At 44.3% G+C, this 25,803-nt stretch overlaps 1 protein-coding gene across 1 annotated transcript; it reads left to right on the top strand.

Moving 5' to 3' along the window:
• Positions 1 to 2,291: 2,291 nt before the first annotated feature.
• Positions 2,292 to 25,482, top strand: wscd1b (WSC domain containing 1b; the record flags this gene model as incomplete). The annotated part of the gene is made up of 8 exons (XM_083987158.1): positions 2,292 to 2,685; positions 13,310 to 13,424; positions 15,604 to 15,788; positions 18,378 to 18,499; positions 19,120 to 19,312; positions 21,139 to 21,303; positions 21,392 to 21,592; positions 25,130 to 25,482. 8 exons carry the CDS (start codon positions 2,292 to 2,294, stop codon positions 25,480 to 25,482), a joined length of 1,728 nt encoding a protein of 575 aa, XP_083843284.1.
• Between the last annotated feature and the right edge of the window lie 321 nt (positions 25,483 to 25,803).

Here is a 25,803-nt window from a genome sequence, read left to right on the forward strand (position 1 = left end):
CAGCGCCTGGTCGCGTGCTGTTCTACAGTAGTTGGTGAGGCGCTGTTCGTGGTGCTGAACCGCGGAGACGTCATCAGAGAGCCGCGGCTGACTGATGCGTCATATGACCCACGGTGAAGCCTATTCACTGAGTAGCCGAGCCGCTCCAACTACAGTTTATGGTGCAAGGCTGAACCAAACAAACAGTTTTAAATGTGACCAGTGCGCTGAGCAATATGCAGGAACGATTTGGGTTCTAGATCCGGATCTTTAGTCTGATGATGGGACTTGGTTTAGGGCTACCTACAGGTTTTGCAGGACAGCAGGAAACTCCTATGATCTGATCTAGGTTGTCTTCACCAGACAGCCCCAATGATGATGTCCCTTTATGGCTGATGAACACAGTAGATGTGAAGCCGTTTATTCTAACGTGCAGTGGAAGCTGAGCGCAGTTCCCACACAGTGGAGGACTGTGGAAGCGGTGTGACGCGTTTAGATCACCAATGCAAATGAGACTGACGACCCCCCCCACACACACACACACTCACACTCACTCACACTGCCTGTGCTTTATATCGCCGTGCCAGCCTTTCAGAGCGACGGAGAGAGAGAGAGAAAGAGGGAGAGAGAGCTTATATAACAGCAGCTCTGTGAGATGCTGGAGAACCGGGGGGTGGGGGGGGGACGTTTAGCGGACAATAATCCGGGGAAAAGAGCGATAACGTCGCCGTAAGGAGATGAGTGATCGCACGGGAGCGAGGTGTCCGCTCGTCCTGCTGCTGCTGCTGCTCCGCTGAAGGTAAGCCTGCTGCCTGCTGCCTCCTGCTCTCCGCCGACTGTAAATGGTGGTGGAGGCTCTGGCTCAGTGAGGGGGGCTTCTTTTTTTTCTTTTTTCTTTTTTTTTTTTAAGATGGAAGACCTCGGCTTCTTAAATAGGCGAGGCGATGTTTACGCTGTTCATTCATTCATTCATCCTCCTCCAGCCTCTTCCATCCTTCCGACCCCCGCCGAGCCGCACCACACAGCTCCAGGGACGTGAGGGGAGCGCGGTGCCGCTGACTTATCTAGGGCGTATGGGGGGGAAGGCTGCAAAACGAGCAGAACTTGGGCATTCGAACTTAATGTGAGGCCGTTCATTGTGCAAACTGTTGCTTCAATCCTCGAGAGCAATACCGCACCCGTACTTTTTTTCTTTTCTTTTTTGTAGTGGAGGGGGTGATCAGCTCGACAAGACACAGAACAGAGAGGCCTGAGAGGAGGAAAAGTGGAGCTGAGGGGGATGACGGTGTGAGAGGCTTTAATGGATATCATCGGATGTGAAGGAGGAGAGTCTGGGTGTATAGATTGGATAGATGCAGCCTGCTGCTGCTAATGCTGCTGCTGCATGAGAACTTCAGGGTCCAATCAGAAGAGCTGAGGGCTGCACCTTCACTGCCCCTCTCAGGCCTCAGGTGAACTCCAGGGTGCTAAACACATCATCCCTGTTATTCTGAAGTCTTGCAAATCTCATCATCTTTTGCATGTTTCACTCATCACTTCTCCATCTCCTCCACACATGAAGCCAGAGATGGTCCGGTCCTGCATGCTGCCAATGATAATCCCCATCTCATAATGCGCTCCACAGACTGTTTTTTTTATCACATGATGTCATTTCACTCATGATAACCGAGACTTAAATTGTGAAGCTCAGAGATATTGCCGGCGCTAAATTGAATATAATTTGACAGTGCAGGAATTAAATGAAATCTCTGCCCTTGAGGAGAATCCATTTTAAGCGTGCTTTTAGTGAAGGTTCAAAAACACTGATTAATCTGACAGCAGAGCAGAATCCCAGGCAGGTCACAGAGAAAACCAGAGTGAGAGGAAATTGCAGAAAAGACAACGTCAGACGGGGCTTTGAATGAAAGACGGGATGAAAGCAGCAAGAGCAGCAGACACACAAGTCTGCAATATCAACACCAGCTAGAGTATTTAATTCAGCAAACACACACTTTTGGTTGTACACACACACCTACAGAAAAACACAGTTGTGCTTGAAAACCATCTGCTTGTGTTTTTGTGCCACAGGATCCTTCCTTTATCCAGTGACCACAGCCTTGGATGTGACCGGGCCTCTCTGTCATTGTTCCCCTGCTGCTGTTGGACATTGTGACAATGAAGGAACAAGTCACAATGCCTCCACTGTTGCCAGACGCCGCCTGACTTTTCTGAGATTATGAAGCTGTGAGTAGGTTGCAGATCCATCTTCCCTGCTTCTAAATCCAATGACATGGCCTTCCAGTGAGGTGAGAGACAGGAAACAGCGAAGGGGAATGGTGGCATCTCTCTACAAGCTGCACTTCCTCCTGAAGCGGGCTCACATGTTGCTGCTGTGTCTGGGCATCGCCTACCTGATGGCCGGCAGCGTCCTGCTGCTGCAGCGCTCCAGCGTCAGAATCGCCCAGCCCAACCTCGCCAGCTTGCCGCCGACGCTGTCCCTGGTAGCGCCCCCCACCGCCCTGAGGGCCGCCGGCCTGGGCGTGAGGGCACGCTCCACGTGGGCCGCCGTTCAGTCCGTGTCCGGAGGGGGAGCCAAGGCGGGCGGGCGACGCTGGCCCACTTCCCGGAGCCTCGGGGTCCAGCACTTGCATCGTCGCTGGTTTCACAATCTGCTGCCAGAGAGCCCGGAGCAGAGAGTCTCGCTCCACAGGAACAGCAGACACAAAGGTAAATAACTGTGCAGAGCAGCTAAGGCTGGCTCTGTCACTACATTAATCCCCCCTCCAAAATAGTCAGTCAGTCTAAAGAGCTGGATCTGTGTCCACGGTGAGTCAACACTGATCTATGCTCGGTCCAGGCCTCCACCGTTGCAGCTGTCCTCACTGCCAAGCAGCCAGAGACAATCAGAGAGAAGCAACCAGTGTTGATGTTACCATGCAACCACTGGCTCCTGCTTGAGCTAATTACATTAGCCCTCATGTTCTGTTCTGGTTGAATTTGACCATTTTAAAAGTTTTATCTCTAAAGGTAAATGCAAGGTCTCAGCTCACCTGAAGATACAGGTGCATAGGAGGAGACAATAACTCAAAATGCAAAAATCAGACGAAGCTCCTGCACACTGTCTCACTCTCAGTTATAGTTTTATTAAAGGTATATTGTGTAAGAATTACTCCCATCTAGCGGTGCGGTTGTAGATCGCAAGCAACTCAGTCGTATTTTTCATGCTGCATTCACGTGAAATCGGTTAGATGGCAGACAGACGACAGCCGCTGCAGGTAACGGCTTAAACAAGCCTCTATGTAAACAAGTGGCCCATCAGCACGAGGCAAAACAATACATGTGACAGTATGTTGTCATGGCGATGTCGTATTGTTGACCTGACCCACGTTTTACCGGGTTTCTCTCGACTTCTGTGACTAAAATGACATCTGGTTTGTTACCGTCGGCCGTTTTTCCGACTGCACCTGAATGCAGCATTCAGGGACAGTTGTCACAGTCGTCCCTGCGTTACCGCGGTGACTTTTCACAGACGCCACCTCGACCTGAGCCGACAGCTCCGGTGTCTCCGCTGAGTTTCCGTGGTTTCCTACCGTCACGCTGCCACTGAACGTAAAAACATGGAGACACCACATGGCAGCCAGCACCGAGCTTACCCGCTCCATGGAGATATGAATGATATGAACGGCAAATTCAGAGCTGAAAGGAACACTTCAGTTTGTTGATGGGGGGGATTATTGTTGAATGAAAAACGTACTTTTGAACGGAATAATCGATTTTCGTGAATAGATAACAGGAGAACTTACACAATGTACCTTTAAAGCAACGTTTCGGTCAATCATGTGACCTTCATCAGGCATATCGAAACATCTCAACAATGATTCCCAGTCGGTACAACTGGCCAATCAGGAGACTGGGGGGCTCAACTTTTGATGAGCATCACCTTTTGGAGGGCAACAACACTCAATTAATATAAACACATCATAAAGTCTTACATGATATGAGAACATTTTGAAAAAAAATTTTTTTTATAAAGACATTTTTTAAGGAGAACTATAGTCTGAAGCACCAAAGATTAGAAGTGTATTAAATAGGGGCAACTATGCCAATTATTAAAACATTCTATTTATTAGTTTTTTAGTATATCAACAACAGTTCTAGGGGCTACGATATCATGTATGTAAGTAGCCAACATTCTATATACTAAAACAGAGGGAGGGAAATCCAGAGCTGAAGGAAAGGAGTGTGTTTTTAAAGGAGTATCTCCAGCGGCCCCTGGAAAAAAGTTTTATCTCTGAAAAATGTAGTTAATATGATCGGACTGACCTAAGATTCCACAACTTTGTCAAAGAGGATTTCACCCGACAACATGAATTATTTGCATACAACTTTGTGCTTTTTATTCAACTTTTGTACACTCTTGTTGTGCCGGTCAAAAAAGACCGGCCATTAGAAATGAATGGGGGAACTACAATTAGTGTAAGAAAAACTGAACTCAAGTACATCCTCATTTGTCAGATGCCATTAGCTCAGATGAATGAGGCATACAGGCCATGAATAACAGTTACCAGAATGACAAAATATGTATTATTACAGTTTTATGATGAGTCTTAATAGAGCGGTCATTTTTGACCGGGAACACAAAATTGTTTAACATGAAATGAACCCAACATGAGGGTTAATTAGTCCGCAAGTAAAGTGCGAACCATGTCGAAGTGATAGCTGGCTGGATTCTACAGTATTTTAACACACTGGTTTATTATTATGTGAATATTGCAGCAAAGGAGTCCACTTGAGCTACTTCATGGTCTGCTTTGTCTTCCACACGGTGTCTGTGTGGTCTTCCTGGGGTCAGCCCTATATGTTCCCACAGCCCAATGATCCCACAGCCTTATGTTCCCTCATTTCTAAGAATTTTTTTTTCACTGAAAATTTAGAAAATTAGGCCCTATGTTCCCTCAGCCCTATGTTGCCTCATTTCTAAGATTTTTCTTATTTCTAAGAATTTTCTCAAAATGAAACTCTAAGTCAAGTCATTTTTATTTTTATACCGCATTTAAAGGGATGACTCAGAGTAATTTCATTTTACTAACACTATTTCTACTACTGTAGAAGTTTGTTGTCTTGCACTAACTCATGGAGGTGAGTTGTTGGAAGGATCAGCCAAAAAAAGTCAGCTAAAAGCTACATTACATCTGTAGTCAACTGCTACTGGATAATACGTAGGTTGGGTGTAATTGACTACCAAATTGGGAGAAATGGGGATAAAATCTGATGCACATTGAACATAGAGCTGAGGGAACATAGAGCTGAGGGAACATAGGGCTGTGGAAACAAAGGGCTGTGGGAACATAGGCACGCTCCCGTTTTCCTGATCTTGATCTGCAGCCACAGTTGTGCTGTGTTTCTCTGTTGGCGTGGAAGCATACGTTGTTGCCATCATCAAGCGCATACTGCAGAATCAGTTGAAAAGCTCTCAGCTGCGGTGGAGGAGGGTTTCCGTGAGCCTGAAATACCTCCACGAGGACGTGTTGACCGGTTTTCCTGGTGAATAATACATGAAGGCGCAAAAATACACAAGTATTCTATTCTATACTGTGATTTACTGCTTCAGCTCTGATGACCTTGGGGTGAGGTATCTCACTCCTCCGCCACACTCTCACATCAGGTTTCACTCTACATTCATGAACAGATGATCATGACCTCAAGAACACTTAGAGGAACTTCATTATACATTTATGTGACATTTTACGTGTGGTTGCTTCAGATCTTGTAGATGAGGGTTACTGCTTACTGATCCTCTCAGAGCCACAGAGGCAAAACAGCAAAGTCGTTCCCAGAAAATAAATGAGTAATTATGTAGATAAAAATCGTATAATTCCTTTACATGCACTCTCTGTTGAGGAGCCTTCACCATCCCTTGAGTTACTTTAAGATACCCACGGAGATTCCCTCTATTGTTTAATGGTTCCTGTCAGAGCCTTTGCCATTTTGTTGAAATGATAAATACAATGGAATTACCTCCAGTGGAACATTTGTTCCTTCAGCTCTCTCTTGAAAAGCTCTTAATCCTTTTTTTAAAAAACTGACACTACATAACCACTCAGTCACTAAGCAGGGTAATGCAGATGAAAAACAGTGGAGAGGGGAATGAGATCAGTTTCAGTAAATGGCATCTGCCAAAGGTTCCTTTCAAACAGTGTTACACAATCAGTCATGTTGCTAGGTTTTCTACATTCTGAGTCCTAGGACTCACAGCTGGTCTTTCAGATGAGTCCCAAATTCTATGAATCCCTTATAAAATGTGTCCTTTATGACACAAGACGGAGTTTAAAGGGATAGTTCAACATTTTGGCAAATTGGCCCATTGCCATAATCCCTATAGTCATAGCAGTAGGTTCGTTACCTTTATTTGTCGGTGCAAGCTATTTTTAGAACGGCTGAGCAGAGCCGCGAGCTGCTCAGAGCTACACTACGGAGACTAATGGGATTTCTTGGTTTCCCTCATCAAACTCATCAAATACACAATCCAACAACTCCAAAACACTCTGGTGGACAAGTTGTGACCTGCACATTCACCACTGCTGTGAGATAATAACGGAACGTTACGAGACAGGGATGTTTTCGAGGCAAATGCAGAGACTGCTTGCTGGAAATCTGCCCCTGACAGGAACGCGCATCAGCTGTTTTGCATGAATTTACTTTGAATTGGATTGTGTATTTGATAAGTTTGATGAGGGAAACCAAGAAATCCCATGAGCCTCCATAGTGTAGCTCTGAGCAGCTCACGGCTCTGCTCCACCGTTCTAAAAATAGCTTGCACCAACAATTAAAGGTAACAAACCTACTGCTATATGGCAATGGGCCAATTTGCCAACATGTTGAACTATCCCTTTAACCCATACTTGATTTTATGTGGTTATAATGATCATTCTATTAATGTATGATGAAAATTTATCTGGAAAAATGAATGAATGCCAAATCTATACTATTGTTGCAAAAGGGGGAAAAAGCTTTAAACTAAACGATAAAACAGACTAACAGTATGATTGTCAAGTTCAAGTCTAAATGACACAAAATGTGTTGCTTTGATTTTTTTTTTTAAACAGAAATAGAAAATTAATGCAAATTAAATAGCACCAAAATAAATTATAAAATAAAACGTAAATGGTAGTGACCTCTAGACCCCTTAAATGACACAGATATTTTGTGCTGTGCATTTTGAGCAGCTCTTAGTCTATTTCATTTGGAACATAAATAGAACAAAATAAAGCTGAAAGACCACCAAAATAAATTATAGAATGAAACTAAATTACAGGTTTCATCTTCATGTCTGATAATAAAATCACAAAAATATTGGGGTTGCGCATTTTTGAGCAGCTCAATTAAAGTCAGTCATCAGCAGCAATGTACTTTTTTTCTTCTTTTTTTCATGATTTCTCTGTCTGCATCACTCACAGAGTTCAACAAGGTCTGTTTGCCGTCTGTGACCTCGCTTTGTGTCATGTACAGTATCGTGTACTGTGTGATGCAGCGGTACCTAGAGTGTTTGCATAAAGTTAGCCGACGTACTGTGTTGTTGTGCTGCTCGAGCCATTTCAAGTCTGTTTATGATATCTAAAGCCTCCTTTGCCATCAACACGTTGTTTCACAAATCTCGCACTTGTGGAAACGCTCACAAAGCGGTGCAGTATCTACTGTTTTTGTATCTACATTTTGATAAATTTAGCAAAATGTCGCTGTGTCCTCTTGACGCACGGTGGGTAATTTAATTCGTCTGACGTGGGGTTAGCAACGTCACTGCACAATAAACTACCCTGGTTTGTTGAGTCACATGTCCTGAAGCCGAAGCCATCCATCTTCATTCATCTTTACTCTCAGCTGAAGAAATTTGATAAATTGAATATTTCAAATTAATTAATTATCAACTATTATGATAATTTATTTTGAAGTATGGCAGCTGACGACACTGAGCTGTTTGTGTTCTCACAGGATGTGTCTTCTGCATCTATACATAAAGTAAGCTAAGCATCTTTTCATTGCTCATTAATTACTGATTCATTTTTTGACAGGACACGTCAGTCACTGTCTCCACATGCAGCTGATACAGTGGTTAAAAATATGTTAATGTGACACATGGAGCCTAGATACAGACTAACTATGGTGGCAGGCGGCAATGTTTTTTATGACGTTGCTGCTGTGACGTGAGTATGACATCACCTGGCTGGAAGAACAAAGGACAGGAGAGCTGTTCCCACCGTGTAGCGCTGCCAGGACGCACGAGCCGCCGGTGTGTCATGAACATCTGTGCTGAAATGAAAATCATCACGTTCTGCAGCTCTACATGTCACGCATCCAGTGTGTTCCCAGCATAAATCCTGCACTTCCAATCACAATTCTACTCGCTTCTGGTAACATAATATCTTTAGCTATTAAATCTTTATCTTTATGTCCTTTATTTGATCTTTACTCACTGACTAATCTCACACACAGTAATAACAGCATTACACCACCAGATGCAGGAGTTGCGTTGAGTGCACGTGCGCTCCCAGTAGACTCTGAGCCTGCCTACCTATTCAAACATTTCAGAATAAAAGTTGGGAATGCAGATGGATTTGTGTCAGCTGGTGGAGACTTTGTAGCTTTACAGGGATGAGTCACACACATGCTTTGATATGTAAAGTACATATCAGATGTTTGTATAGAGTAATCGGTGTGTTCATCTGTGATGATCTTTGGCAGTGATGATGAGGTCTGTGTTGAAGTTCAGGAGATCTGGAGGTTCTTGCCCCCCAATGTGTCATGGGGTGTGTGAATTGGCCCTTTTCCACTATAGTGCGCCATGGCTGTACTCGTTTTTTTCTGCTTTTCCACTAGTACCTTCATAGTACCTGGTACTTTTTTTGGTAACGCCTCAGCCCGGGTTCCAAGCGAGCCGAGGCAATACTAAAACGTGACATCAAGCGTCTGCCTTCCACTGACTGGCCAGAGCATCGTCACTGGAGGAGTTGGGAGCACGACGTCCAACATGAGAATCAAATCGATAATTTCAAAAACACACCGGCAGCAGCGCCCACTGTGGTCATCCCCAGGTTCTATGTTCCCTGCTTACTAAATAAAAGGTTCTATGTTCCCCGCATATCCAAAAAAGGCAGGAAACAATGCAGTAGCATTAATATGTTGTTGTTTTTTTTAAGTATATGTTTTGGGCTTTTTATTGCCTTTAATTGACAGCACAGAGGAGAGAGAGACAGGGAATGGGGAGGCAGAGAGGGGGAATGACATGCAGGAAAGGGCTGCTTGATGCGGGATTCGAACCGGGGCCACCTGCAGTGGGGCGCATGACGTCTGACTACCTATTTCTCCGACCATACATTTCTTTGTTTTTGCGTCCATTAGTCCGACCTCCCATTTCTCTGATTTAAGTAACCCTAACCCTAAACCTGTAGAATAACTCAGATTAATGGGTAGTCGGAGAAATGAGCGGTTGGACTGACGTATGCTCCCCGCCTGCAGGGAGGACTGTAGCCTCAACATGGGGCGGCATCTCTACTGAGTGAGCTAAACGCCACCCCAATATGTTGTTTTAACATCTCTAAACACACACGATGGAACATAATGCAGAGAAACTTACCCTCTGGGTGATCTGTGGTGGGCAATCTTCGACAATAATATCCTTTCCAGAAGGTTTTTCAATCCAGCTGTTAAGTGCAGTGTTTTCTCGAGAACTTTGTTCCGTAGATCCACCATGATTATTTATTATTTTCATTGGTTTTGTCATCGACTATTATGATCGGGTTAGGATTAGGATTAGGGTTGGATAAGCGGGGAACATAAAACCTTTTTCGGGTGAGAGGGGAACATAGAACCTTTTTTGCAGGGGTAAGAAGGGAACATAGATACACTCCCGATTAGCTTTCACTGTTTCTTGTTTATTTATGTTTAAATTACATGTGTATATAATGTTGTTTATTGATGTGTGTACTTGATTATACAAGAGTGAAATGAACTCACTAACCTAAGTATGAAAAGTGTGTGAATGGGTGAATGTGATAACCAGCGTAAAGCGCTTTGAGTGGTTCCTAGAGACCAGAAAACATTCCAATAGATTATGAAAGTCCATTTACCATCTTCTCATCAGAGCTGACCCTCTGTGGCTCACCTTGGGTCACTCTGCCGTGGTTTTGATGACTATCCACACAAACCTGAGGACATGATAACACCCAGCAGAGAGAACTGTGAACCGTCTTCAACCCGCTTTAATGAACACAACACACATCCCCGTGGCGGTGGCGCGTGCTCGGCCGATCTGTTATTAGCCTCCTCCACCCGGGCCTGTGGGAAAGCTTCAGCTCCGGTGCAGCCATCTGTCTTGGTGTTTAAGAATGCGCCACAGTGTCAGACCTGAGTGTGGTCATTTCTGTCATGTCTGGGAATTCAAGCTGCTTCCCTCTATTAGACCTCAGCTGCTGCTGCTGCCCGGGGGCTTCTCCTTCACTTTGATTAAAGCAATGACCTGCCTTGCTTGGTGAAGTGGATGGAGAGGGGAGGGCGGCTCTAGGTGATGCCTCTTGAGATGTTTCCTGCCACAGGACTCGGGAGCTCCGGCCTCTCGCAGCTTTTTTTTTTTTCAGGGAGCAGCTGCGTTCTCCAAGCGTTTGTCTCCCGAGGCGCCGGCGACCGGTGACTCAGCCTTGTCCCAGCACAACGGGCTGGACGGGCTTCAGAGGACATCGCAGACTGACTCAATCACCCATTCGATATGGTGATGCTTGGCCTGCCAGAGATTATACGCTCCATTGCTCGCTTCCATTTGTCAGTGAACCTTACAGCCGCATCTCTCCAGTCCCAGCGGCACGTATCCAATTTCTCCCCCAATAATTTTCAATCCTGTTCTCGACCACTTCACTTCGCATCGCTCTATTTTTGTACTTTTTAGTCAACCTATAAAAACAGAATCTTAATCCTCCTTGAAAACATTTAAGGCCTCTATGAATACAAATCATTTCCTAGGGTTTGCAAAATAAACCTTAAAACACAACTCTGGGGAATTCATCTCAGCCTTTGTCCTGTTCGCATAAGAACAAGTTATAACATATCACCTGAAAATATACAAAAGCAACACCCATCCTACCCAACAAACAGCCCGTGCTTCTAAAGGAGATTTGAATGTATCAGCTGAGCCTGGTTTGATGTACCAATGTAGCAAAGACAAGGATAACATCAAAGACTGACTTAGGGTGACATTTTATATGGAGCCTTAATCTTGTCAGCACATTAAATTAGTCTGTTCTAGCCCATTATGCATTACAGTCTTCTCTCTGCAGAGGTGGTTTTTATTCTGGCGTGAGAACATTGGTTCGGAGTAATGTAGGAAAGACTATAATCTTTATCAGATTAGTTCTGGCCATGTTTATATTATGGCTTACAATACATGCTTACTGTGGATCTGTGAGGGCCAGCACCAGAATACAGACAGAGGAAGCTTGGTTTATATAGAACTGCAGCACATGTAGCTGATGTATTATGTATATAGCTGTGTATTCATTCTCGTATTGTCAATTTCATATGAAATGTCTGGGACAAGGGCGGTGGTTGAATGTATCACAGAATACACAGTATTACAAGTAAGCACTGTCAGAGGGTTTCCAAATAACACACCCTGGATCACCATTAAAGGGATAGTAGCAAGTGGGGTTGTATGATCTACAAATAGCCCCTAAGTACTTTAATTGCAGTAGAAGACTCTCTGCACTCCTCCCGTTAGCAACGCCAGCCCATAGCCCTGCCCAGAGATTTACAACATACAGTGTTGTGAACAGACCCAAAGAAACGGCCTATTTTCGCTGCTTAAAAGAGGTTTTACCTAAAAAAAATACACAGTTCCATTGTTGGCTATAATATAATTTTTTCCAGCCCTTCAAAATGCAGGAAAAACGTAGTTTTTATTTGGAGCTAACCAACTGCTGATCGGCGGGCGCTAACCCTGGGCAGAGGGATACGTGAGTTGGTTAGGTCCAAATAAAAACTGCATTTTTCCTGCACTTTGAAGGGCTGGAAAAAATTATATTACAGCGAACAATGGAACTGTGTATTTTTTTCCAGGTAAAACCTCTTTTAGGCTGCGAAAATAGGCCGTTTCTTTGGGTCTGTTCACAACACTGTATGTTGTAAATCTCTGGGCAGGGCTGGGCTGGCGTTGCTAACGGGAGGAGTGCAGAGAGTCTTCTAATGCAATTAAAGTACTTAGGGGCTATTTGTAGATCATACAACCCCACTTTTAAAAAAATGCTACTATCCTTTAACATCAAGGAAGCGGCAACAACAACAAGATGCAGCTTGTTAGCAGTAGCTGGCTGAGCCTCTCTAGGATCTTTAACTTAAGTCTATAAACAAGGTCCCAGTCCTGTGGAAACATCATGTCTTGTTCCGGTACCTGAAGTAGAAATGACTACAGACCAAGACCCTGGAGTGGTTGCTTCTCCGTAACATATTGGAGAGGATGGTGCTGTCTTTTATCTGCTCCACCTGGCCCATTCTTACTTGGATGGACCCCTTGGTTACCTGAGAATTATGTTCTTTGATTCCTCAAGAACATTTAACACCATCCAACCTCTTGTTCTAAATGTCAAGCTCAAAGGTATGGAGGAGGATCCCTGCTTCAGGTCCTGGATTGTGGATTAGCTGTCAAGGCGACCACAGCACATCAGGCTGAGTAGCTGTGTGTCTGAGACAGTGATGAGAAGCACTGGGGCTTCACAGTGGACTGTCCTAGTTCTGCTGCTGTGTGAACCAGGAACAGGCAGGATGAGGAGTTCAGGGATCTGACAACCGCCTTTAATGAATGGAGCGGGGGAAAAAACTGCCTATCTATCTATCTATCTATCTATCTATCTATCTATCTATCTATCTATCTATCTATCTATCTATCTATCTATCTATCTATCTATCTATCTATCTATCTAAATTTGCAATAAATTTGCAATAATTGTTATATTGGTGATTTATACTAGGATCTTAAAATAGAATATTTTGGGAGGAAATATGCACAGAATCAATCTTACACAATTAATCTGGAAAAAATTAAATTTGGTGTATGGCGTCATCAAAATGTCATTTAGCCAATAAAATGTCATATTACAGTACTATTTCAAACTGTTTCATTTTTGTCCTCCTGACTAAAAGTCAGATATTGAATTTACAGTTGCGTTTAAACAGAAGCTTCTCCTCATAGTTGAGAAGCTGCTCCAGTATTTCTGATTCAATCATCTGACTGTTGATTTCAGCACAGAATGTCTCTAAGGGGGCTTTTCACACTGAAGGTTTTACTCTTTTTTTTCCTTTTTTTTTGCAGGAACCTACATGGGCTGTTTCCTGCACAATGCCAGTGACCGAGCCCTGGGAGGAACTGTGCTTTATGACCTGCGCAAAATGACCAGTTCTCTGTGTCAGGACACCTGCTCAGAAAGGTAATGCTTTCACGGTTCCTGCGAAGAGACCACAGAAGGCCTGCTGTTTGAGTAAACGCTTTGGATCTCAGTCTCCTCTGTGAATGCCTCCTGTGTGTGGAGCCAGCAGAGAGCCAGGTGGCTGGATGACAGTAAAAGATTAGGGGAGGGGTAACGGGGTGAGAAAGGGGGAGAAAGTGAGGAGCAGGCCAGGACAGAAGGCTTGATCTGTGTGGAAGAAGGAAGGAGGGAAGTGTGTGTGTGTGTGTGTGTGTGTGTGTTAGAAAGTCTAGCCAGTTGATTATAGCAGTTTGTTGGGGAGGGGGGGGCCTCAGTGGTCGAGTGGTTAGAGAGCACGTCCTATGTTGGCATATGCCTGAAGCGATAATCGTCGGAGAGATTGGCGCATGGTATTCCCCCGTCTCTTCCCCTGCTTTCCTGTCTCTCTACACTGTCTTATCAACTGAAGGTGAAGAACGAGAACAGAACAGGAACCAAGGCAACTCTTCTCTGGTACAAAACATTTAAAAAGCCTTTATTGAACAGCTGGTTCATAATGAACATTAAAAACACCAACATGTTTCAGCTCACAGGCCTTCATCACAGAATAAAGCTGCAATGTTCACAGGTGTGAGGCCCTATCAGGCGTGGGTGGAGCCAGTCCAGACGCTCTGGCCGCGTTCAGGCTGCAGGCAAATCTAATTCAAATCAGAATTAGGGCTTACTGTAGGGCTTTAGGGCTGACTGCCCACACTGTTTTTAGCAAGTGTCCAAATCAGATTTGGCTTTGTTCAGACTGGGCCACATTATTGACCGATCTGACAGGTTGCTGTAGCAATGGCATCAGAGCAGAGGTGTCATCCAGCGCGTGTATTGTGTTATGTCATATAATTGCGACAGCGACAAGAAAAACAACAACAGAGCCATCCATGAGCCGTCTCCACACAGATTAATGAGGCATTCCGTTTCGTGCTCTGTCCAAGGACTGATGTTTTCGACGTCTTCCATTAGCTGCTCCATTCCGTGGCGTAGAGTGACGTCAGTGTTTGGAGTTTTTCAGACTGAGACGCACCTGTCCAAATGCAATTTGAAACTACCTCCCAAAGGTGGTTTCGATCTGGTTTGCAAAAATCGGATTTCATGTGATTTGTGACTGTTCAGACTGCAAAAGAGCCATCCGCTTCCAATCTGGATGGGCTAAAAATCGGATTTTGGCTGGCAGTCTGAACGCAGCCTCTGTGCCACACGAAATTCAAAAGTAGAAATTACATTAGAAGATTAAAGGAATATATATATATATATATATATATATATATATATATATATATATATATATATATATATATATATATATATATATATATATATATATATATATATATGAGACTGCCACAAAAAGATAAACAACCTTAAAAAAATCGCAAAAAATATACAGTGCAGGAGAACTTTACAGGAAAAATACAAAAAAAGGTAGAGAATGCCCATATAGTATCTTAAAAAAAAAAAAAAAAGATTATAGCAGTTTGTGAATAAACCAGTATCCCCTTCAAATGTTAAATGTAAATCTGGGGGTCAGTGTGAGCAATGTGGACAAATTGCCACACAGCAGCACAGGACAGATGGTGCAGTCACACTAAGAACTGGTGCTCACATCCCAAGCCTATAGAGAGCCCCACCCACACCCACACCCCACTCCACCTCCACCTCCACCTCCACCGTCTGCCCCAACCCACTCCCCCCACCCATCCACATGGAAAGCACTCTCCCTCGCTACCTTTAGCAGGCCAATTACTGCGATGAAGAAAAAGCAAAAAGTCAAGGCAATCTATGAGGAAGCTTCAAAGGACGTTATGAAAAGGTCAACTCTGATGAGGTCTCCCTCTTTCCCAGTGATGGAAGGAAAAAGAGAGAGAGATGAGTCACAACGGCCTTGATATGTAAAGCACAGATCAGAGGTGACCGTGGTTCAGCCACAGAAAGGCACTACACCGTCAGACGAGTGCAGAGGCAAGAGCACGACACATATCACCAGGGAGGGGCGGTGTTAGGGGAGGTGTGAGTTAAATGATGAGTTTGAAATGTTAACTCGTGTCCTGTGGGACGGCCTAGCCAGAGGGCAATAGCTGGAGGTTATGGATTGCCATGAGCTGGGGTAATAATGACAGCATGTGTGTGTGTGTGTGTGTATGTGTGAGGGTAGTGGGTACCAGTTTGCAGGTCTGGAGTATGGAGCCGAGTGCCACTGTGGGAACAGGATCAGCAGCCCGCGGGCTCCAGAGGAAGACTGTAGTCTGGTGTGTCGGGGGGAGAGAGGCTCTCTGTGTGGAGGCGTCGGTCGACTCTCCATTTACAAGGTGGAGGAGCAGCTCCCTGGGCACAGGAAGTGTAAGTCAGCCCCCTCCCACAACCCACAATGCACTTGCTGCCCTCACAGAGGAGAGGAGAGGAGTTTTTTAAACTTCGATTCTCAAAAAAATTTACATGAAAAACTGTTTGAGAAATTCTCACACTTAAAGGGATAGTTCAACATTTTGGCAAACTGGCCCATTACCATAATCCCTATAGTCATAGCAGTAGGTTTGTTACCTTTATTTGTCGGTGCAAGCTATTTTTAGAACAGTGGAGCAGAGCCGCAAGCTGGTCAGAGCTACGCTACAGAGGCTAATGGGATTTCTTGGTTTCCCTCATTAAACTCATCAAATACAATTGGGATTAACTCGTTATCGTGATGATTGATGATTTTGTTTTAAATGTAACTTTATTTCTCCATCTCTGATTGAAGTTTTCATCAAAAGTTTGATCTTAACAGCTGCTGTCCACCTAGTGAGACAGAGAAGTGGTAAGAGGAGGAGATAATGATGGAACGTTACGAGACAGTTGTTTTAGAGGTAAATACAGAGACTGCTTGCTGAAAAACTGCCCTCGACAGGAACACGCATCAGTGGTTTTACATGAATTTACCTCGAAAACAACTCTGTCTCGTAATGTTCCGTTATTATCTCATAGCGTGGTGAATGTGCAGGTCACAACTTGTCCACCAGAGCGTTTTGGAGTTGTTGGGTTGTGTATTTGATGAGTTTGATGAGGGAAACCAAGAAATCCCATGAGCCTCCGTAGCGTAGCTCTGAGCAGCTCGCGACTCTGCTCCACCCTTCTAAAAATACCTTGCACCGACAAATACAGGTAACGAACCTACTGCTATGACTATAGGGATTATGGCAATGGGCCAATTTGCCAAAATGCTGAACTATCCCTTTAAATCGACCTGAGTGAAACCAATATGTAATTTCTCCTTGTAACCAATATCACCTGTCACCACTGCCTCGTCTGAGCTGATGTGTCCCACAAACAAAGAAATAATCAAAAACACATCACAGAGAGATGCTGTTGTCCTGAGAGACACCGTCCACACACACATTAGAGAACAGGGCTCACCAAACATTTTAATATTAATAATATTAAAAACTTTCAATGTCATCTGCTTGATGCATATCCATCATCACTATGATCCACTCCAACAGAGGATGTTACACTGACCTTCAGTCATGTTAGAAACTCATCCTCAGTCTGACCTCAGTCACTGCAGGAAGCCCTCCTCCTCCTCTGTCTCACTAGGTGGACAGCAGCTGTTAAGACCAAACTTTTGATGAACATTTCGATCAGAGACTGAGAAATAAAGTTACATTTAAAAAAAAAATCAATCATCACGATAACGAGTTAATCCCAATCTGATTCACAACTTCAATGTTTTGGATAAGTGTCATCTTTAGTCCATTTCAGATATTATAATTGGCGTGCATTGAATAGAATGTTGAGAAGTAGAGAGGATGACATCACATACAATTACTGGAAATTTATGTCAAAAAATAAATAAATAAAAAATCAGACAACCTCTTTAAAGAGAGATAAAACTCTCTGATAAAAGCTCCCAATGTGATGGTAGGACACTTATGTTCACAAAAAGCTTGTCACTTTTCAGCACACAGTCTGTGTATCAGCATTTCTTTGACAGTATAGGCACCAACAAATCACTGCTGACAGTCGTCACAACTCTGGCAGGGAAGCAGGTTGCATAACTGTGGCAAATGACATCTGTGCTGTTGTCAGCAGTCTTACGGTAGCAGAGGCATCGCTGCACTTTTAACAGCGTTCTGATAATGTAATGTGAAAATATAATTGTAGGAAATGTCTGCTAAGTTTTTTAAATGAATTAAATATGAGAAATGCGCAGTGAAGACGTGGAAACCTGCGGCTGCGTATACCGTAGGGACGACTGAAGCACTTAATGTGCATTAATCCAGTGATGATATAAATAGTCCCCGTCCAAATGCTCCTGTTTCTTCCATGTCTGACTGATGGGACTTGTTGTAGTCTCGTGGTCTCATGGTTCAGGCTGATTACACAGGTGTATTTTTGAGCAGAGCTGGAAACATGATGACTTATGACATGTGTAGAAAAATGGTGAATGGGGAAGACCCATCCATCCGTACATTAGTTATATCGCTAAAATCTCTTATTATTATTATTATTGTATGGATATTGATTTGTATGCATATTGAACAACACTTTGTCCATCCACAATTTTCATGTAAAGATATTCATCCTCTTCCTATTGCAGGCAAGATCTATTATATAACGTGATATCATATACAGTATTAATATGTATGATTGGATGGTTCAGTGTCCCTGGAGGTTTTGCAGCTGAACTGTGAATGTATTATAGAGCAGAATCCAATCCAGTCAAGTGTAGGAATATAAAGAAGGAGAAATACTTCAATCGGAATTTCACCTTCAAACCAGAAAATCTGACCATTTATACAGTATTGTATTGTACACCCTTTCTTCCCCTCTGACACTGGGTAAATGAGAAAGACTTCCTCATTCTGGCCACAGTGCAGGTGAATCCTCCCACGTTGTTTTTTTATTATCATCCCTCAACTACTGTGTCTCCTTGTGTATTTTCTGTCTCTCCAGTCAGGAACGTTCACTACCGAGGCTGCTTCAAGTTGCCAAAGAGCACGATCAGCACCTTCCCTGTCTACTCCTTTCAGCCCAACCTGACAACACAGTCCTGCATCGAGACCTGCACAGACAAGGTTTGAATGAGAGTGAAATTCCAGGCCCCGATGATTAGTATACTGCTCACAGCTCTCTGTAGTGGAGCTGCAGCTCTCCGCTCTCAGGAGAGTTGTGCTCTCCAGCTCAGAGCAGCGTCTCCACTCCCAGGAGATCACATGTAGGAGCGCAGAGCTGTTTGAATTTAGCTGAATATTTAAGGTTTAATGTGCCTCTAATGAGAAGTAGTCTGGATCCTGCTCTGAGATCTGACTCTGTCTTCTCTCAAAGTACAAATGGCTGCTGGTTGGAATATTGCACTTCATCTGCTGGTGGCTGTAATGTGATTAATTCTCACTATGTAGAGTGTGTGTATCTCTCTTTCTCTCTCTGTGTGTGTGTGTGTGCGTGCATACATTTTCTAAATTTTTACTGCAGTGTCTGTCCTTGTGCTCTGACATTGAATGTTCCAACCTTCACTAACCAGAGAAGTGAGAATTAAAAAAAAAAAAAGCCCATGAATCCAAGTGAAGCCAGACTCCTCTGAGCGGAGCTGACACCTCGGAGCCTCGGACAGAACATCAAGAACAACAAAGATGATGAGTCACAGAGGAGAATGAGGATCAGTTGTGCTTTTTTTCTTCTTTTTTTGGTTTTTCAGGAGCTGCCGTTGGCCGTGTTCAAGACGCTGCACTGTTTCTGTACGTGGATGTCGTCTTTGTTCAGTCTCAAGCAGCAGCAGTCTGACCTGCAGCGGTGCGCGGAGACCTCCGCCCTGAACCGCACCACTAACTCCACCCCCGCAGCCCCCACGGAGCAGGACCACTACCAGGTGTATCACACACCTGTGCTGGGTGAGATTCTTGTTGTGCATTGTTCGTTTTCTAATATTCCAGTCACATAGAGCCTCATTTGATTTGATTTTTTATTTTTTTGAACAGAGGGGGAGTGGATGACTTGTTAGAATCCATTCTGCTCCTGTAAAATAACTCTATTTTGTTTTATTTCCTGGACTCTGTATTTGACTCTGTGTTTTCTCTGCTCTCTCCTTGTGCTGTGTTGCATTAGTCCTTAACACAGGGGTCTCCAAACGTTTTCCTCTGAGAGCTTCTTTTAGAAAATGAAAATGGCCGAGAGCTGCTCATGTTTTGTAACATTAATTCTTTACATTTGTAAAACAAAACTGTGTCCCCCACTCTTAATCAAAATAGTATGTTTTTAGCCTCTATCTGATAACTGAAATAATGACTCCCTCCTCTATTACAATATGAAAGGAGGCTGAAAATCACAGGTCTGTTCTGATGATACAAGTCAGTGGTCCTGAAATGTGTGTTTCTCTTCTATAATATGAACAAGAAAAGGCTCGCGCACATCCAGAAGTGCAGCCAGGTGCTGAGTCCAGGGAAACTGTAGGAGCTCCCAAATATACAAACATTTATTAGTGGACTATAAAAAGGACAACGTTTCGAGCAGTGCGCTCTTCGTCAGGTCAATTAAAACAAATGCTTTCAGGTGTTCATTGAGTAGATACACAGGATCCACAGGATCCACCCATGTCGGCCCATGTCGGCCATTTTTAAATGAGAATAAGCAAATATGCAAAATAATATGAATCAGGAAGAGAAATAACTACAAAAAGAGAAATAATGTTTGCTTATTTTCATTTAAAAATGGCCGACATGTGTCTATGTATAACTTTACACTGTATTTTTATTGTTGATTTAATGACCATGTCGTCACTTACAGTCAGACCGGTGGTGTTTCACTCACCCACGCCCATGGGTGGATCCTGTGTATCTACTGAAAGCATTTGTCTTAATTGACCTGACAAAGAGTGCACTGCTCGAAACGTTGTCCTTTTTATAGTCCTCTAATACATTTTTGTATATTTGGGAGCTCCTACACTGTGGCGAGTCCTTTCTTCTTTTTGATATTCTCTTCTATAATACACATTCTACTAGCCTCGTAAACCAGCCTCTCGCGGAAGTGCATTTCATTTCATTCCGAGGGAGAGTCTGGCCTCATCCCCATTCTAAGCGTTTGGACTGAAACCCTCAGAAGGCCGAGCCAATCAGCGTCGCCCGCTGTGATTGACACAGCGCGTTGGCCAATCAGGGACCGACTGGTGCAAAGCCCCGTCACTACGCCAACTTGCTGATTGGCTGAATGGGGTTGTCTGTCAACGCTACTACCAAAGATATTAAACTGTCTTTGCTACTACTCCCGCCCAGCTCCCGCCCACCCCAAACTCTTGCGGGGGGGATGAGGCCAGACTCTCTTTCCGCGAGAGCCTGGTTTACGAGGCTAACATTCTACAGCAGTAGGGGAGAAACAGCTGGACAGTAACGTGATTTGACACTGTGTGCATGAAAAAACAGGCACCACGACTTCGCTACATGTTACATCTGAATGACCCCATCCACGCACACACGCTTCAACCAAGGCGGCCGCCACAGGCAGGGAAAATCCTGGATATAAGGTGCAGGTTTACGGAGTGACCAATCAAGTTTTCAAATTTACGTACGATTCATTAATCCTTTGGCGAGCTACTGGGAAAGGGGCTGCGAGCGACGTGTTGGAGACCCCTGCCTTAAAATGACTCTATCTGTGACTGTAGACTTTCTAATGACTCTGACCTCGTGCGGCCCCGTCGCTGACAATACCAGCTCTGTTCCTCCAGACTCCAGGTGCAAAGAGAGGATGTTTCTGCCCCAGAGGTCCAGCTCACTGGTGGCTCTGTCTAGCTTCCCCGGTGCCGGCAACACCTGGGTGCGCCACCTGATCGAGCTCGTGACGGGCTTCTACACTGGCAGCTTCTACTTTGATGGCACTCTGTACAACAGAGGTGGGGAGGCCGCAGCGTTTGCGTGTGTGTGTGCTCGGTGATATTACAGGCCCTTGTTGCGTCTTATCGTTCGTTTCCTCACCGGCAGGTTTCAAAGGGGAGAAGGACTACTGGAAGAGCGGCCGCAGCATCTGTGTCAAGACGCACGAGAGCGGTCAGAAGGAGATTGAGATGTTTGACTCGGCCATCCTGCTGATTAGAAACCCTTACCGCTCCCTCATGGCCGAGTTCAACCGCAAGTGCGCCGGACATTTAGGACATGCCACAGACACACAGTGGAAAAGTAAAGGTAATCCAGTCCACACACACATACACACACACACACACACAGCTGAGGGGAACTGTGCTTACTGCCACATAATGTCCTGCTGAGGTTACTGCAACACTGGGCCTGAGGGCACTGTGTGACTGTGAGAGCTGTTTAAACCTCATAGACTGCACTCTTAAACATGACCATGATCAGTGAGATACAGCACACGTGAATCATTCAACAGAGTCAGTGTGTGTAACTGAGAGAGATTACAGCACTCACTGTTCCTCCAGAGCTACACCCTCACTCCAGACAGATACTGTTATATTGCCACATATTGTTAAGTGAAGGGTGTTGATGTTCATGGCACTGAAATATAAATACATGGATATCTTTATTAAAAAAAAAAAAAAAAAAAAAAACAGGAATTGGAATGAGTGTGGCATTTACCCTGGACATAAATGCAAAGTCTTTGGAACAACTTCCTCCTCCTCCTGGCTCCCTGCAGGTGCAGATGTAGGTTTGGTTTCAGTGTTGTCAGAGACACAGCCAACCCTTTAAAGGGATAGTTCACCCAAAATTGAAATTTCACTCATTATCTACTCACCCTCATGTCGACTAAGGGCTGGGAGAAGTTTCAGAGGTCTCGGCGTAGCAGTGCATGTCCATATAACGGTTGCAAATGGATACCAACTGTCTTCATAACAAAAAGACACACCAAAAAACATCCAAATACCTCCATGCTGCTCGTCTGTAATGTCCGTCTTGTATTGAAGCCCCGAAATGCGAAATTGTCCCGAAAAAAATTAAATAAGTCTATATTTCAAGCTTGTTTTGTAGCGGAAGCTTCTCGAAGCTCCTCTTCCCGGTTCGTCAAATTTGGACGAACTGGGAAGAGGACAGACCCTGGTTCGTTCAAATTTGACGAACCGGGAAGAGGAGCTTCCGCTACAAAACAAGCTTGAAATATAGACTTATTTTATTTTTTTCGGGACAATTTCACATTTCGGGGCTTCAATACAAGACAGACATTACATACGAGCAGCATGGAGGTATTTGGATGTTTTTTGGTGTGTCTTTTTGTTACGAAGACAGTTGGTATCCATTTGCAACCGTTATGTGGACATGCACTGCTACGCCGAGACCCTCTGTAACTGAAATTTCAATTTTGGGTGAACTATCCCTTTAAAACAAAGAGAACTTACTCATGCTGTCGTCATGTGAATGTTTAATTAAGATATTGTTACATTTAAATAAACACTATACAAAGCTCAGACCACAGACGAAAAGAAAAGAAAAAAAAAAGACAAAAGATAAAATCTAACTATTAAATTGTATTTATTCCTCTTGATATCATATTTAAGATCTTCAGCTCTTACATTGAGCTCTTACAACATAAATCTAAAAGCATCAGTATTAATAATCTAATAACAGAAGGCTGGAGACATTTGCTAGCTGTCAGGTTTTCATTTGAATAACTGGCAGAGGTTTATGTTTGCATATGGACTGTAGGGATATGTCCTGGCCCCACTATGTGTGGACTGAAGTCATATTAGATATTCATGATTATGTTCACTTCTCCAAGATTTAGGCTTACTTGTGTTTGATTGGCTGAAAGGGCAGGGGCAATCTGGAGGTTAGCATTAAGCTAACATTAGCTTCTTTATCTGTTGGCCAGTCAGGTTGGCAGCAGGAGAAAACATAAAATGGAGAGCATGAGTCAGAGCATGAGTTGAATTTCTGTCCAAAAATCTCATGGAGATATCATCACTAATGAATTATTTCATATGCAGTCAACACAGCAGCAGCTGAGAGAAGTAGAGCAGGTTTATGAACAAGCAGGTGCAACTTCAGGTGACGTCCTCAGTATTAATTAGAATTTTTTGAATATGATGTGGTGTGAGCATTTAAGTTGTTGAAGTTGTTCTGCAGTAGAAGAAAATGTATTAATAGTACAGCAGTTTTTACAGATAAAAGTCAGAAAGTGTTGTACAAGACAGCCAACACTGAAACTGAAAGTAAAGGGGGAATAACGGGGTCATCCCTATGTTCCCCGGGTCCTATGTTCCCCATTTTGTATGGGACCGGGGAACATAGAACCCTTTTTCTAAAAAAGGGTCCTATGTTCCCTGCTGTGTCCGGACTGGGGAACATAGAACCTTATTTTAGAAAAGGGTTACAGATTTTTGCCTATTTTTGAGTGAGAAGTTGAGTTGTGACTTTGAGTGAGAAGTGTAGGCTAATTGTCCCATTGGTTGGGTTTAGGCAATAAAGAAAGGAGTTGGTTAAGTTTAGTAAAAAGGCCAGGTAGAGGCTAGACAGGCCAGATAGATAGATATAGTCCAGATAAGTAGAGAGAGTCCATCGACTGGCAACAGCAGGGAACATAAGACTCTTTTTTTGAAATATTGAATATGAAATATTTTTTTGATACCTTTACTTTTCCACTGTGTGTCTGTGGCGTGTCCTATATTCCCCGGTAACAGTGGGGAACATAGGACCCTTTTTCAGAAGAAGGGTCCTATGTTCCCCAGTATGTATTGCGACCGGGGAACATAGGACCCTTTTTGGGGAAAACGGGGAACATAGAACCCGGGGAACATAGGTATGCTCCCGAAAAAACAACAAAATAAAACAGTAATACATGGATCAGGCCTAACATTCTGATCACTGACAGGTGAAGTGAATAACACTGAATAACACTCCATCATGGCACCTGTTAGTGGGTGGGTATATTAGGCAGCATGTGAACATGTTGTCCTCAATGTTGATGTGGAAAAATGTTCAGTGTAAGGATCTGGTCCAGTTCTCCAAGGACGACTGGGTCTCTCATGTGCTGCAGCTGCAGCTCTTGTGGGCTGTTGGCCCAGGTCTGCAGTGGCCAGGATCTATCAAAAGTTGGTCCAAGGAAGGAAGAGTGGTGAAGCGGCCACAGGCTCATTGATACACGTGGGAGAGAAGGCTGCGGCCCGTGTGCTCCCATCCAACAGACCAGATACTGTTGTTCAGACTGCTGGAGAAGTTCATGCTGCTTCTGATAGAAAGCTGTCAGGATACACAGTGCAGCAGTTTGTTGTGTATTTGGCAGCAAAAGGGACCAACACAATATTAGACAGGTGGTCAGCATGTAATGCCTGAACAGTATAGAACAGCAGATATAAAACCTGCTACTGAACAAAAAGATCTTGAGATGCCAGAGTTCACACCCTTGATCCATGGTGGTGAGAAGAGTGTCTATGTCCTTACTGTCCATAATAAGCTATGCTGAGTGCTGGCAGTGTGTTGTGTAGATTGTGGAGACACTGTTTCTCTGCATCTTGTTTTGTAGCAGTGGTGGTTTGAATTAACCGACTCCTTCATGTGCGTCCCATCAGACCTGACATCATTTCTGTACCTTGATTCATTTTCTGTGAAGCTGTTCCCAGATTAATGCTGTAAACACTGGAACAAGGAGATTCTACAGATCAACTATCTATTTCCCATATGTGCCAGAAAGAAAACTGTTACACTCACATGTTTCCTGGGTGAAACTTGTGTTTTTCCACTTAGTTGCTTTGCTTTCTCTCTCTCCTGCAGAATGGCCAGAGTTTGTCTCCAGCTACGCCCCCTGGTGGGCGTCCCACGCTCTGAGCTGGCTGAAGTATGGACGCCGTCTGCTGGTGGTGCACTACGAGGGGCTGCAGAGATCCCTCCTCCCTCAGCTCCGCCTCATCACCAGCTTTCTGAACGTAACCATGACGGAGGAGAGGCTGCTCTGCGCCCAGAGCAACCAGGATGGCCATTTCAAGCGCTCGGGGGCCCAGCAGCCCTCCTTCGACCCCTTCACCTCCGACATGAAGCAAATGATCGATTCCTTCATCCGCACCGTGGACCAGGCGCTGCAGGGCAGGAACTTTAGCGCGCTTCCACAGGAATACCTCTCCAGATGATGATCTGAAAAAGGTCACGGATGCCTGGTCTATGAGAGGGAGGCTCGTCACCGAGTGCTCTGTGGGGGCTGCTGTGTGGACCACCGGACTCTCTGATTAGCCACACACACGCTGTGAGTGGCTTCAGGTCATGGAAAACACAGCGTGAGGTCAGAAACGTGACGGTTCTTGTGAAAATCCAGTGGCGAAGGCGTGCTGAGAGCCTCGTGGCCAGGGACTTGCCTCTCTGGGAGCGGCACACACGATGAGCGCTGAGAGGATTTGACATAATAATTGTCCTGCAGCGTCAGGATTATCCAGAAAACTGCACAAATATGAGTG

Source organism: Trachurus trachurus (assembly GCF_905171665.1).
Source record: "Trachurus trachurus genome assembly, chromosome: 14".
Classification (NCBI taxonomy): domain Eukaryota; kingdom Metazoa; phylum Chordata; class Actinopteri; order Carangiformes; family Carangidae; genus Trachurus; species Trachurus trachurus.